Source organism: Ovis canadensis, chromosome 7 (assembly GCF_042477335.2).
Source record: "Ovis canadensis isolate MfBH-ARS-UI-01 breed Bighorn chromosome 7, ARS-UI_OviCan_v2, whole genome shotgun sequence".
Classification (NCBI taxonomy): domain Eukaryota; kingdom Metazoa; phylum Chordata; class Mammalia; order Artiodactyla; family Bovidae; genus Ovis; species Ovis canadensis.
Window position 1 is genome coordinate 20752378 of NC_091251.1, and position 13150 is coordinate 20765527.

Consider the following 13150-nt stretch of genomic DNA (forward strand, 5'->3'; position numbering starts at 1 on the left):
CTATGGTTTATCCCAGAAGACTGGGTATAGTTCCCTGAGCTATACAGTAAGCCTTTATTTATCTGTTTTAAATGTAGTAACTTGAATCTATTAACTCCAGACTCCCAGTTCATCCCCTTCCCTCCTTCTCTCCCCTTTGGCAACCACAAGAACGGTCTCTGTGTCTGTGAGTCTGTTTCTGTTCTGTAAAGAGGTCCATTTGTGCCATATTTTAGATTCTGCATGTAAGTGATAGCATATGGCATTTGTGTTCCTCTTTCTGACTTACTTCACTTAGTGTGATAATCTGTAGTTGCACCTCAAGCCTTAGTTGCTTGAGGCTTGGTTTGTAGCCTAGCATGTCATCATCTTAAAGAATGTTCCATCTTCACTTGAAACAAATGTGTATCCCTGCCGCTTTTGGATAGAATGTTGCCTGTGTCTCTGTTAGGTTCATTTAGTCACACATATCGTTTAAGGCCCGTGTTTCCTTACTGGTTTTCTGTCTAGATGATCTGTCCAGTGATGTAAGGGGAGTGTTAACGTCCTCTTCTACTGTGGTGGTGTCAGTTTCTGCCTTCATGTTCGTTAGTATTTTCTTTATGTACTTAGAAGGTGCTTCTGTGTTGGGCACATAGGTATTTATATATACAGTTGTTATATCTCCTTGTTGGCTTGGTCCCTTTGGCATATAATATGCTTCTTTGTCTCTTTTTGCTGTCTGTTTTGTCTGACATAAGTATTGCTCCCCCAGTTTTCTTTTTATTTTCATTTGTATGGAGAACCTTTTTTTCTGTCCCCTTATTTTCAGTCAGTGTGTCTTTAGATCTGAAGTAAGTCTCCTTTAGGCAGCATATATGTGCGTTTTTGTTTTTTTAATCCACTCAGCCACGCTTGTGTCTTTCAGTTGGAGCTTTTAGTCCGTCTGCTTTTGAAGTAATTATCGGTAGGTGTGTGTGTACTGCTGCTTTGTTGATTGTCTTGAAGGGGGGTTGTCTTTCCTTTCTGGTTCTGTTTCTTTTGCTCCCTTCCCCTGTGATCTGATGACTGCCTTCAGTGTTACGTTTGGATTGCTTTCCTTTCTGTGCATCTATTACTGAGTCTTGGTTTTGGTAACCCTCAGATCCATTCATATTGACAGCCCATAGGCGTGTGATTGGAGTTTCCAGGGGGCCCTAGTGGTAAAGAACCTGCTCCACCTGCCAGTGTGCAAAACGTAAGAGACCTGGGGTCATGAAGGCCCCTGGAGGAGGGCATGGCAACCCACTCTGGTGTTCTTGCCCGGGAAATCCCGTGAACAGAGGAGCCTGCAGGGCTCCAGTCCATAGGGTCGCAGAGAGGTAGACGTGACTCGAGCGACTCAGTGCAACAGCACATAGATGTGGTTGTTTAAGTTGATGATTTCTTAAGTTTGAACGCATTCTGACTGCTCTCTGTTTTTACTGTCCTTGCCCCCTACATCTGTGTCTGTGGTCGCATTTTGTGTTGTCCCTTAACTGCAGATGTGGCTGTAGATGATTTCACTGCTTTCGTCTTTTAGCCTTCTACTGGCTTCGTCATCGTCACTGGTTGACCTGCTGCCTTTACTGTGCGATTGCCTTTACCAACGCAACTCTTCCCTGCACGAGTTTCACGTTTCTAGGTGTGGCTCTCTGATTTCTGCTTAGAGACGTCCCTTCGATGTTTCTTGTGAAGCTCTTTTAGTGGTGTTGAACTCTTTTAGCTCTTGCTTGTCTAGAAAGTTCATCTTTTCTCCCAATCTGAAGGATAGCCTTTCTGGGTAGAGTGTTCTTGGTTGAAGGTTTTTTCCTTTTATCACTTTGAATATATGGTGCCATTCCCTTTTGGCCTGACTTTTCAGTTCTGCTGAAAAGTCAGTGATAGCGTTATGGTAGGTCCCTTGTGGATAACTAGTTGCTTTTCCCTTGTTGCTTTTAAAATTGTTTTTCTTTGATTTTTGCCATTTTAATTGTATTTTGTCTTCATGTGAACTGCTTTTGGTTCATCTTGTTTGGGACTCTGTGCTTCTTGAACCTGGATGTGTTTCTTTCCCCAGGTTAGGGACATTTTCAGCTATGCTTTGTGGTTGTTAGTATGCTTAATATTGTCTAGAGGTATAAACTGTACTCTTTTTTTGTTCTCTCTTCAGCTTGAGTGATTACTACTCTTTGCCAGATTGCTGATCTGCTCCCCTATATCATCTAATTTGTTGTTCCTTCTAGTATATTTTCATTTCAGTTTTGTATTCTTTAGCTCTGTTTGGTTCTTCTTCACGTTTTCTAACTACTGAAATTTTATGTTCATTCATTCTTCTGAGTTTGGTGAGCATCTTTATGTTCATCACCTTGAGCTTTTTGTCCAGTAGATTGCTTACCTCCATTTTTTTTTTTTTGCTGTGATTTGACTAGATTTTAATTGTATTCTTTGAAGTATGGGAACATCTTATAAAATAGTGGAAAACTCCTTTTTAAACCTGTATTTTGGAAGACTGTTCTTTTCTGAGGTTATGTCTTGTACGTTGGTTGAGAACGCATTCCTCTGCTCCTCACTGTGCTCTGTTCACTGTGTTTATTTCTGTGTGTTAGGTGGACTTCAAGGTGGGTAGGTTGTTTATGTTTCCCGTCTTGGAGAAGTGGCCGTATTTAGCAGGCCTCCTCTGAGGCCCAGGCAACACATGCCCTTGTGGTCACCAGGACTGTTTTCTCTGGCGGTGTTCCCTGTGTGGGCTGTGTACACCCTTCTGCTGTGGGGAGACTGATGACTGTGGGAGCACTGGAAGGCAGGGCTGGCCCTCGCCCTGGCCGGCTGTGAGGCCCTGCCTCACGTGGTGCCTGCAGGCCCAGTCGAGAGAAGGGTGGCCTTCCTGTGAAGTTGACCATGTGACCCAGGGGCTCAGGGCTGTTCCTGGCCCACTGGACGAGTCCCTGTGTGGCTCTCTTCTAGAAAGCCAAAGGCTTGTGCTGGCCAGCAGGTGGGCAGGGCAGGGATGCCAGCACTAACAGACCAGAGGAAAGATTCCAGAAAGATGTGTTCCCGTTCCACTGCTACTGGGGTAGAACCGATTCCCCAAAACAGCTGACCCAGGCTCCTTTCAAGCTGCCACCTCCCTGTCGAGACCCAGAACGTGTACCATCTTACATGTGCCTCAAGAGCTGAATCTTATTCCTGTACCTCTCCAGTTCTCCTGAACAGAAGCTCTCCTGGTTTTTCAAAGCTGTACATTCTAGGGGCTTGTCTTTTCAGTTCAGGATCCCCAGGCTGGGGAGCCCCATTTGGGCCTCCCACTCCTCACTCCTTGGAAGGAACCTCTGTGCTTGGGATATCCCTTCCATTTGTGGTTTGCCAGCACAGGGGTATGGGTCTCCACCTCTCCTACCCATCTTGTATGGTTCCTGCTTTCTGTCTTTAGTTGTGGAAAATCTTTTCTGCTAGTGTTCAGGAAGGTCATTCTCATAGATAGTTGCTCTGTAAGTAGTTGTAATTTTGGCGTGTCCATGGAAGAGATGAGTTTAGGGTCTTCTCACTTCACTGTCTTGGCCACTTCTGTTCTTGAAATTTTATCTCAACTCTCTATTTGATTTGATTTGTTTATTTCTCTATTATTTTCACTGACAGTACCTAAGAATTAAAGAGTAAATAAGAAAAATGTAAAAAATTATTTTTCTTTTTTGTCAGAGACCTCTGTGTTAGTGACTCCTACCTATTACTAGTCATTGAACTGTTTGAGAGAATATGTTAATGAAACTAGTTCTCCCAGCAAAGCAAAGAATATATAGGGGTCCTCAAATGACCTTTTCTGACAAACTAGATGATGAAATTTGATAACATTCTGTGAGATTTTGGTCCAGTTTAGCTCTCATAGCCATTCATCTTTACCATCCTTCTGTAAAAATACGTTAATTTAGGACAAGGACTTAAGAAAAATACTAATAAAAATTTTGAATTCCCCAAGGATTATAAAAGGTAGTTGTGTCGCATGGGAGGAAACCAGGTTTAGGACATCCTCATCCTTTTCTTGAGTTTTAAGATATTCTTGGGCCTCACTTTTTGGAAGTGCAGAGTATACAGATGGAGAAGGAAATGGCAACCCACTCCAGTGTTCTTGCCTAGAGAGTCCTGTGGACAGGGGAGCCTGGTGGGCTGCTGTCCATGGGGTCACACAGAGTCGGACACGACTGAAGCGACTTAGCGTGCATGCATGCCTTGGAGAAGGAAATAACCCACTCCAGTATTCTTGCCTGGAGAATCCCAGGGACAGAGGAGCCCGGTGGGCTGCTGTCTGTGGGGTCACACGGAGTCAGACACGACTGAAGTGACTTAGCAGCAGCAGAGTATACAGAAGGAAGGAAGTAGGGTGAGGAGATTAGAGTAATAACTTGAAATGTGCATATATGCCTGATGTAGGCCCTGGGCCTTTCTTTTATCTTAATGGATATTTATCTAACATTCGAGACTGACAGTTTTAAAAAGCAGTACCTATTTCTGTTTCGCTCATTTTCCTCTACATGTGTTGTCCTATAAATAATAATAATAATAAAATACATAATATTGGAAACTGCTTTTCTTTTAAGCATATATACATCAGGAAACTTTTTGGCTGTAGTTTACAGTGGTCTTTAAAGTTCCTCATAGCTTTCCAGGAACTTGCTCTTGTTATTGTCCTTGGTGAGTTTGTGTTGCTGGAAATATGTATAGTTTAGCAGGCTGTGAATGTTTAGCCAGTCTTCAAACTGAATTTGTGCTACCATTAAAAATATGTGTTTAGGATGCTCTTGTATTTTATAAAATAACAGCAGAACATATGACTTCACCTCATCATGTTGCCCTAAGGTAGAAAGAAAACTAGAGTGTGTTACAAACTAGAGGAAGATAACTGCTTCTTCTAAAGGTAAAATAATTGATACGTTCATTTGTCCTAGGGTATGGCCAGTATGCATGTATAACAAATAATAAAAGGCTTATGCCAGTTAGTTGGAAGTTCAGAATAAAGAGATGTAATTGACTCATCTGTACTATTTTCTGTGTTATCAAACTGACTCTGTAAAGTATTTTAGCAAAACTTCAGTTCTGATATATTACGTACATTTAGATCTTTAAATCCCTGCTTTAATTAGTGCTAATTCTTTATGTCATGTATGTTGACTTAATAATTGACTCAAAGTTCAAAAAGAAAATTTAGGTTTAGTTGTATTCTCTAGGCCTGCACTGTTCTGCCAGCTCCATGTGGCTACTGAACACTTTAAATGTTGCTAGGATACTTTACCTAGTTGAGTATAAACTATACTCAGTTTTGAAGACTTGGTACAGAAAATCCATATAAAGTATTGGTAAAAATTTTTATGCTGATGAAATATCATCTTTATATATAATTAGTAATACTGGGTTAGGTAAAGTAACAAAATGAATTTCACCAGCTTCTTTTTTACCTTTTTAATGACCCTACTAGATAATTTTAAAGCATATATATATATATATACATATATATATATATATACATAAAACTTGCATTTTATTTTTGACAGCATTGTTCTAGGCTCTCACATGATCCAAGCAATATGTGATGAGGACCTGGATTGGGACAGTTAAGAAAATGATACTAGATAAGGAGAGAAAATTGGGGTTAATTTCAAACATAGTCTATAGCCTCAGTAATTGATTCCATGGAGTGGTTCAGGAGATGTCAAAGACTTTTGATTTGGATAAGTGGATGGTAACATCATTAAGAAAGGGAACATAATAAGAGGAAGAGGCAATAGAGATAATAGCTGTTGTTATTTCACTGAACGTATGTTTTCACTAATTCATTGAAACATTTAGGGTTAAACATTATAAGATGGTCATGTTTAAGATTCTTCTCTCCTGTTCCCACCTCTTTCCAGAATTTGAATTCAGAAGATCAGAAAACATCCAATATTGAACATATAAGCTGCAGTGAGGGAGAAGATTTTGCAAATATGAAAAAGAAGGCCAAAATAGACATCCATTACAAAAATAGTCCCCCCAAATATACTGTTCCAATTAGTGCAAAGACTGTAGAGTCTCCTGTTAGTGAAAACATTTATAATTCGGCTTCATTTAAAGATGAGAAAATCGTAGACACTGATAGTGAGCCTGAAGAAGGTGAAATTACAGACTCTCAGACGGAGGACAGTTACGATGAAGACACCACCAGTGAAGACAACACAACTGCAGAAGATACTGAGGATGAAGGTGAGTAGACAGGCATTATTTCACGGCCATTGTAAAAGTACAGCACAGTAGTTAAAAATGTTGGTAGCCCATATATTTGCCAAAAAGTGAGCTGATTGTTTTAAAGAGATTATTTTAATAACATTATTAAAAATGATAACTTTGGTCATATTTACAGTAGGGTGGATCCTAAAGTTCAATTGCATTGAATGGCCTACTCAGTAGAACAAAAAACCAAGTTACTTACTCTTTCCTAGAGTTCTAAGTCTATTTTAATGGGTTAGATATTTATTGTCCACTTTTGTAGTTGAGGGAGGGAAGGCAGTTGCCTTTAAAGAGTAGGCCATTAATTCAGCTATGTAGGTATTACGGTAAATCTGATTTTTTTTTTTTTTTTTTACTTGATATAATGACATACTTTGAAAACTCAGAATTTTGTAGTAGTGTATACAAGCTTATTTTGTTCTTAATGGAATTTCCTCTCATTTTTTTCTTAAAAGGGTAGACTCAGTTTTTCTAACTTGAAAAATGCTTTTTTGGGGGGCATATTTTCAAATACCAATACCTTAAAAAAGAGAGAGTTGATTATTTTGTAATTTTGATAGCTGCTGTATATCTTTAGGTCGATTATTTTAAATTGCCGATGTTGTTAAAACTTACTTATTGTGTATGTCACATAGCAGAATTTGAGAAGGTTGTTTTAAACAGAAGGAAGATTTTTGATCAGTTTGTTTTAGCTTTATGTATGCTTTCTTGGAGAAGGCAATGGCACCCCACTCCAATACTCTTGCCTGGTGGGCTGCAGTCCATGGGGTCGCGAAGAGTTGGACACGACTGAGTGACTTCACTTTCACGTTTCACTTTCATGCATTGGAGAAGGAAATGGCAACCCGCTCCAGTGTTCTTGCCTGGAGAATCCCAGGGGCGGCAGAGCCTGGTGGGCTGCCGTCTATGGGGTCGCACAGAGTCAGACACGACTGAAGCGACTTAGCAGCAGCAGTATGCTTTCTACTATTCCCTGGGCATTTGTTATTTTTGAATTAATACTTACCTGTTTTTTGGCAGATGAAGAAAAAATCTGGCCTCCGTGTATTAGAGTAATTGTAATTAGATCACCTGTGTTGCAGACAGGATCACTTTTTATCATTACAGCTGTAAATCCTGCTACAATTGGAAGGTAAAAATGTTTACCATTATCATATTCTGTTTATTTTTCTTATTCCAATTATTAAATATGTGTGGTACTTGTAGAATAGACAAAAAATGATATCCTTGTTCCTCCCTCTCTCACTCAGAAAATATTCTGATACTTACCTTTTGTCGTGCGGTTTTGGAAGTCAATTGCAGACATAACTTCATTGTCCCTAAAGCTGTCTGCTGATGTAAAGAGTTAAAATCTTGGTGATACCTTCCACAGAGATTTCATCATTTTCTTACCTTTGGTATTGCTTTTTTTAGGCCTAAGTTACTTATTTAAACCCAGTACGACCTCCTCCTTTGATCCTTTTTCTTTACCCCTATGTAACTAGAGAAGTAGATTTTAATCATGAGTACGATAATTTCCTTTTTTCCCAACTGGAAAGGTAATGTATCTTTAATTCAGGTTTCATACAGTATCTTAATTTTAAATTCTCAGAAAACAGTATGTTCCTTTTACACGTAGTAATAGAAGTGGGAACATAGTCAGCAGGTCTGGACTGACATCACCACGAAGGACATTTGGTCCTGCTGGATGCTCACTAGCCTGTGACAGATGTACCAAAACCGGGGTCCCCATCCCCTGGACCTGTTAGGAGTCGGGCTGCACAGCAGGAGAGGAGCACTGGGTGAGCGAGGAAAACTTCATCTTGTTTACAGCTGCGCCTCATCACTCGCAACACACTTCAGATGTCACTGTTTGCCGTCACCTCCAGATGGGACTATCTAATTGCAGAAAGCCAAGCTCAGGGCTCCCACTGATTCTACATCGTGGTGAATTGTATGATTATTTCATTCCATCTCACAGTATAATAATAATAGAAATAGAGTGCACAATAAATGTAATGCACTTGAATCACCCCAAATACCCTTGCCCTGGTCTGTGGAAGAACTGTCTTCCACGAAACTGGTTCCTGGTGCCAGAAAGGTTGGGGACTACTACAATTACCTTGTGAAAGAGTTAAGGTAATTCCGGGACCTACTTTCAGACATGAAATTTAGAGTAGCATTACAGAAACTGGGTTTAGTCTGATAGGGAGACTTGCATCCTAATATATCTTTTAAAGCAAAATTATCTTTAAAAAAAGTTCTTTAAATATGCTTCAAAAAGTATTAAAGGCATTTTAATTTTACTTAACTCTGCAGAGAAAAAGATATGGAGCATACTCTCCGAATCCCTGAAGTTGGTGTCAGTAAGGTAAGTTCTTTGATTTTTCAGATACAGCCCCCTCAGTGTGACTTTGTAAATCATCATTATGGCAGAAAGCTAGGGTTTTTCAGATGAAAAAGAAAGGTTAATAGTCAGTATAGTAATGGTGATGAAAGTAATGCAGGTTGTTTATGCCATTACTTGAGAAAAAAAAATTCTCCATCAAAATTTGCATGAACTAAAATAATGTTTAGTTTTTAACTGTCTGGAGCAGGAGTGGAAAATGTAGACAAAGTATTAAAGTAATACCTGTTTAGCAAATATTTACTGAGTGAAGTCAATATGCTGGATATTGTGGTAGTTCAAAGATAAATCATACGTGGATTCAGGCTACTTTAGTGCATAGTTACTTTAAGTCCATGGTATTTTTCAACTCAAGAATAATCTATCCTCTACCACTCAAGGCTTTTTCTAGTTGATTTTACAGCTTTTCCTAGGTGACTTTCTAATGGTTTCAGGAAAAAGAGCAGTTGGGTGTTTCAAAACAAACAAAAAGAACAGAGTTGCAGCTAAAGTTATAAGATTTAACTATCAAAAGTCTCGTTATCTTTTTTCTTTACTACATTTTCTGTGGTTTTCCCCCTTCCCTTTTATAACTGTTATGTTTTTTTGACCTTTCATCAACTTCATTTTGTTTCTATTTAATGGATTATAATATGATTCTAAACTGTATTTTTGTGATTTTTGTCTTTTTGGAATGAAATTTGTTTTTTCATTATTAGTTGAAAGTCTGATTTTTTTACTTTTTTTGGATTCACTCAGAGGGAATGAAGTCCTTGTAATCTTAATTCAGACCAAGTTATCTTCCTTTTTCGCCTTCTCATGATGCTTGGTTTTTCTGCCTCCAAAGAAAAACCTGTCTATAACTTAAATAACGAAGACGCCCTTCTACTTCAGTCTGAAACGTAGGTAGTTCTCTGGTGGCATTTCTGCTTTTCCTGTCTTTGAAACAAACATGTCCACTGGTGGGGTAGGTAATTTGTTAGTTGTGTGAAATCAGTTTGACAGTATATATCACACATATCCAGATATATGAAAAAGTTAAAGTCAAAAAACTCCAACATATTTCATATTAATATTAGGAGAAAAACCAGAAACTAATATTTAACCAGTGTATAGGAGAGGATTTTCTAAGTTTAAAAAAAGAAACAAAATCACAGAAGACGAGGTAATTTTGAATAATTTAAGTAAGAAATAAATTTAAATGGCAGTCTAAGATAATCAGATCTATATATCCCTTATATTTTAAGAGCTCATACAAATTCAGTTTTTAAACCCCACTATGATACCAACAGGTAAATGAGTGAAGGCTATAGATAAGTAATTCACAGTAGAGGAAATATGCTTAACTTGCGAAAACCATTCAATATTTGTAGTAATTCAAGAAATACAATTGAGACCAAAGTGTTAGTTTTCATTCATCCCGTTTATTAAATATTCCTATCTAGAGCGTAATTTAGAAAGGTCTTTGGAATAAGGTTTCTAGTCATAAGATTTGAAATTATTTAAACTCTTTGATATAGTTTTTCTAAACAACCCAATTGAAAGAAATGTATGAAGGACATGAAGAGAAAATTTACAGAAGATGAAACCCAAATGGCTAAAAATATAAGAAGAGATTTCAGCCTCACCTGTAATTGGGAAAATGCAAATTAAAACCACAGTGATGAAATTTATTTTCACACTTGATATGCTTACAAAAGCTAAAAATTCTGACAATACAAAGTGTTATTTAAAACTGTATAGATCAATGGAAATTCTTATAGATTGGTGTTGAGACTGTATATTGGTCCACCCATTTTGGAAAATGATATGTGTGTGCTTAGTCATGTCTGACTTTTTGCGACTCCATGGACTGTAACCCACCAGGCTCCTCTATCCATGGGATTATCCCGCAGCAGTATTGGAGTGGGTTGCCATTTCCTACTCCAGGGGATCTTCCTGACCCAGAGATCAAACTTGCAGCTCCTGCGTTGGCAGATGGATTCTTTACCACTTGAGCCAGCTGTGAAGCCTGGAAAATCGTATGGCAGTATCTAATAAAGTTTTTTTGCATGTAGATGGCTTAGCAGTTTCATTCCTAAGTGTATACCCCCAGAGAAACCCTTGTATTGTCCACAGGAAGAGTGCATGGACAGGGTTGTTCATAGAAGCATTTTGAAAAACAGTAAAACCTGGGGAAAAAACCTGGCTGTTGTCATTAAAAGAATATATTATAGCTTATGGTACAGCCCCAGCTGCACTGCAGCTAGATGGTATTCAGCCAAAGATGCAAGATAAAGGAGATAAATACTGTTAGTGTACATTTGTCAAAGCTCATCAGACTGTTGGAGAAGGCAATGGCAACCCCCTCCAGTACTCTTGCCTGGAAAATCCCATGGACAGAGGAGCCTGGTAGGCTACACTCCATGGGATCGCGAAGAGTCCAACACGACTGAGCGACTTCCCTCTGACTGTTTAGTTTCATGCATTGGAGAAGGAAATGGCAACCCACTCCAGTGTTCTTGCCTGGAGAATCCCAGGGGAGGGGAGCCTGGTGGGCTGCCGTCTATGGGGTCGCACAGAGTCGGACACGACTGAAGCGACTTAGCAGCAGCAGCAGCAGTGACAGCAACGGTTGTGTAACCATTGCTGCAGTCAATTTTAGAACATTTTCATCACTTTGGAAAAAAGTATCATACTCAATAGTAGTCCTTCCCCATTCCTTCCTCACCTCCCACAGCCCTAGGCAACCACCAGTTTACTTTCTGTTTCTGTGGATTTGCCTGTTCTTCACATTTCATGTAAATGGAATCATATTAATAATACGGTATGTAGTCTTTTGTAACTAGCTGGTACACTTAGCTTGTCTTCAAGATTCATCCTTGTTGTAGCACGTATCAGTACTTCATTTGTTTTTATTGCCAAATAATACTCCATTGTTCAGACACAACTATAGTATTTTGTTTATCTGTTCATCAACTGTTAGACATTTGAATTGTTTTCATTTATTGGTTATTAAGAGTAATACTGCTAAGTTTGTTTGGAAGTGTAGTTTTCATTTCTCTTGATACCTACCTTGGAGTAGAATTATTGAGTCATATGGTAACTCTGTTTAGCATTTTGAGGAACTGTCAAACTTCCCCACAAAGCAGCTACATCATTTTTTGTAACCACCATCTTTGTATTGTTTATGGAACTTTAAATATTTTTGCAGCTCTATATCCGGTTAAACGCACATGTATTGAGTGTGTGCCTAATGTATGTGAAGCACTATATTATATACTAAGTGGAAGCAAATTGTCAACTAAATGTAAGCAATAATTGTAAGCAGTACAGTGGCCTTCACATATACAGTAACTCTGTATAGTTTAAGTGTTACAGAAACAAAGTGCTGTGGAGCAGGAGGGAGTGATTAGTCCTGAGTATTGAAAATTTGGAAACTCTGAGAAGTTGACCTTGAATATTTCAAATCACCTTTGTATTAAAAATTTTTAATGATGTGAGCAACTATATTAGGTGAAAAATTATTTCAAACTATATATAGTATAATCTCAAGAATATTATAAGAGGAGGAAAGATAGGACACGTACTAAGTTATTAATGGTAATTATCGGTGGGGTTACAGGTGGGTGACTTTTTCTCCTGCAGCTGCCTTATTTCTACCAGAAGCATTGTAATTCTTTTGTATTCAGAAAAGAAATGTATTAAGAATAATACAAGTTGAATCATCAGAGTCCACTGCATTTTATCATGGAGAAATTATTGTCTGTGATTTAAAAATTTATAATAATTTATAATTACCTGGTTTCTTTTTTTAAGTTTCATGCAGAAATTTATTTTGACCATGGCTTACAAAGTTATGTCCTTGTGGATCAAGGCAGTCAGAATGGTACAGTTGTTAATGGAAAACAGATTCTTCAGGTAAGTGTATATTTATTAATTAAGTACTTGCATATTCTTTTAAAAAACTGAACTGGAATATTTTATCCCTCAGGGCATAGTTATCATAGTGATTATACATATCATTTAGCTCAGATTGGTATTCAAGCCAGATGTATTAATGTGGAAGAGAATTCTTAGAGCTGAAAAATATATACAGTAAGTAGATACTTAACTGCTGAGTTTTGCCTTTCTAATTATGTATCTACGCCTTATTTTTAGAGATAAATGCATTTTAAAGCCATGCAAAGGAAGTTATAGCAACTTTAGGGGCCATTCTTTTGTGTGTGTTTTTTATTTTTTTAAGCTGTTTTAACAGAAATGTTAAATTGGAAAACTCCTTGAAAGCAGGGGCTATGTCTGTTCAGTTAACTCTTTTATCCCTAACATGTAGCAGAGTGCTTAGCACCTAATAAGATAATATGTAGAAGGAGGGGAGGGAGGGAGGTCTTAGTTAAGGATCAAAAATGAAATGAAAATTACCAAGAGAAGAAAGAAAAAGGGAAATATGATGTGATTTATCTCCTTAATATGTCATCTTTTTGACTGTGATGATTATTCATTTTGGTAATAGATTGAAGTTTGGGTTGGATATTTCTCTGATAGCATTGGGTATGGAGATGGGGAGATAGTGGATTTTGATAATATAAAAAT

At 38.1% G+C, this 13150-nt stretch overlaps 1 protein-coding gene across 2 annotated transcripts in view; it reads left to right on the forward strand.

Moving 5' to 3' along the window:
• AGGF1 (angiogenic factor with G-patch and FHA domains 1) overlaps positions 1–13150 on the forward strand; it is a 42751-nt gene that overhangs the window by 16923 nt on the left and 12678 nt on the right. For both annotated transcript variants that reach the window (XM_069595349.1, XM_069595350.1), the window contains 4 exons: positions 5859–6189; positions 7234–7345; positions 8512–8563; positions 12377–12478. In XM_069595349.1, coding sequence (XP_069451450.1) covers positions 5859–6189; positions 7234–7345; positions 8512–8563; positions 12377–12478 — 597 coding nt within the window. The remainder of the gene's footprint in view (positions 1–5858; positions 6190–7233; positions 7346–8511; positions 8564–12376; positions 12479–13150) is intronic.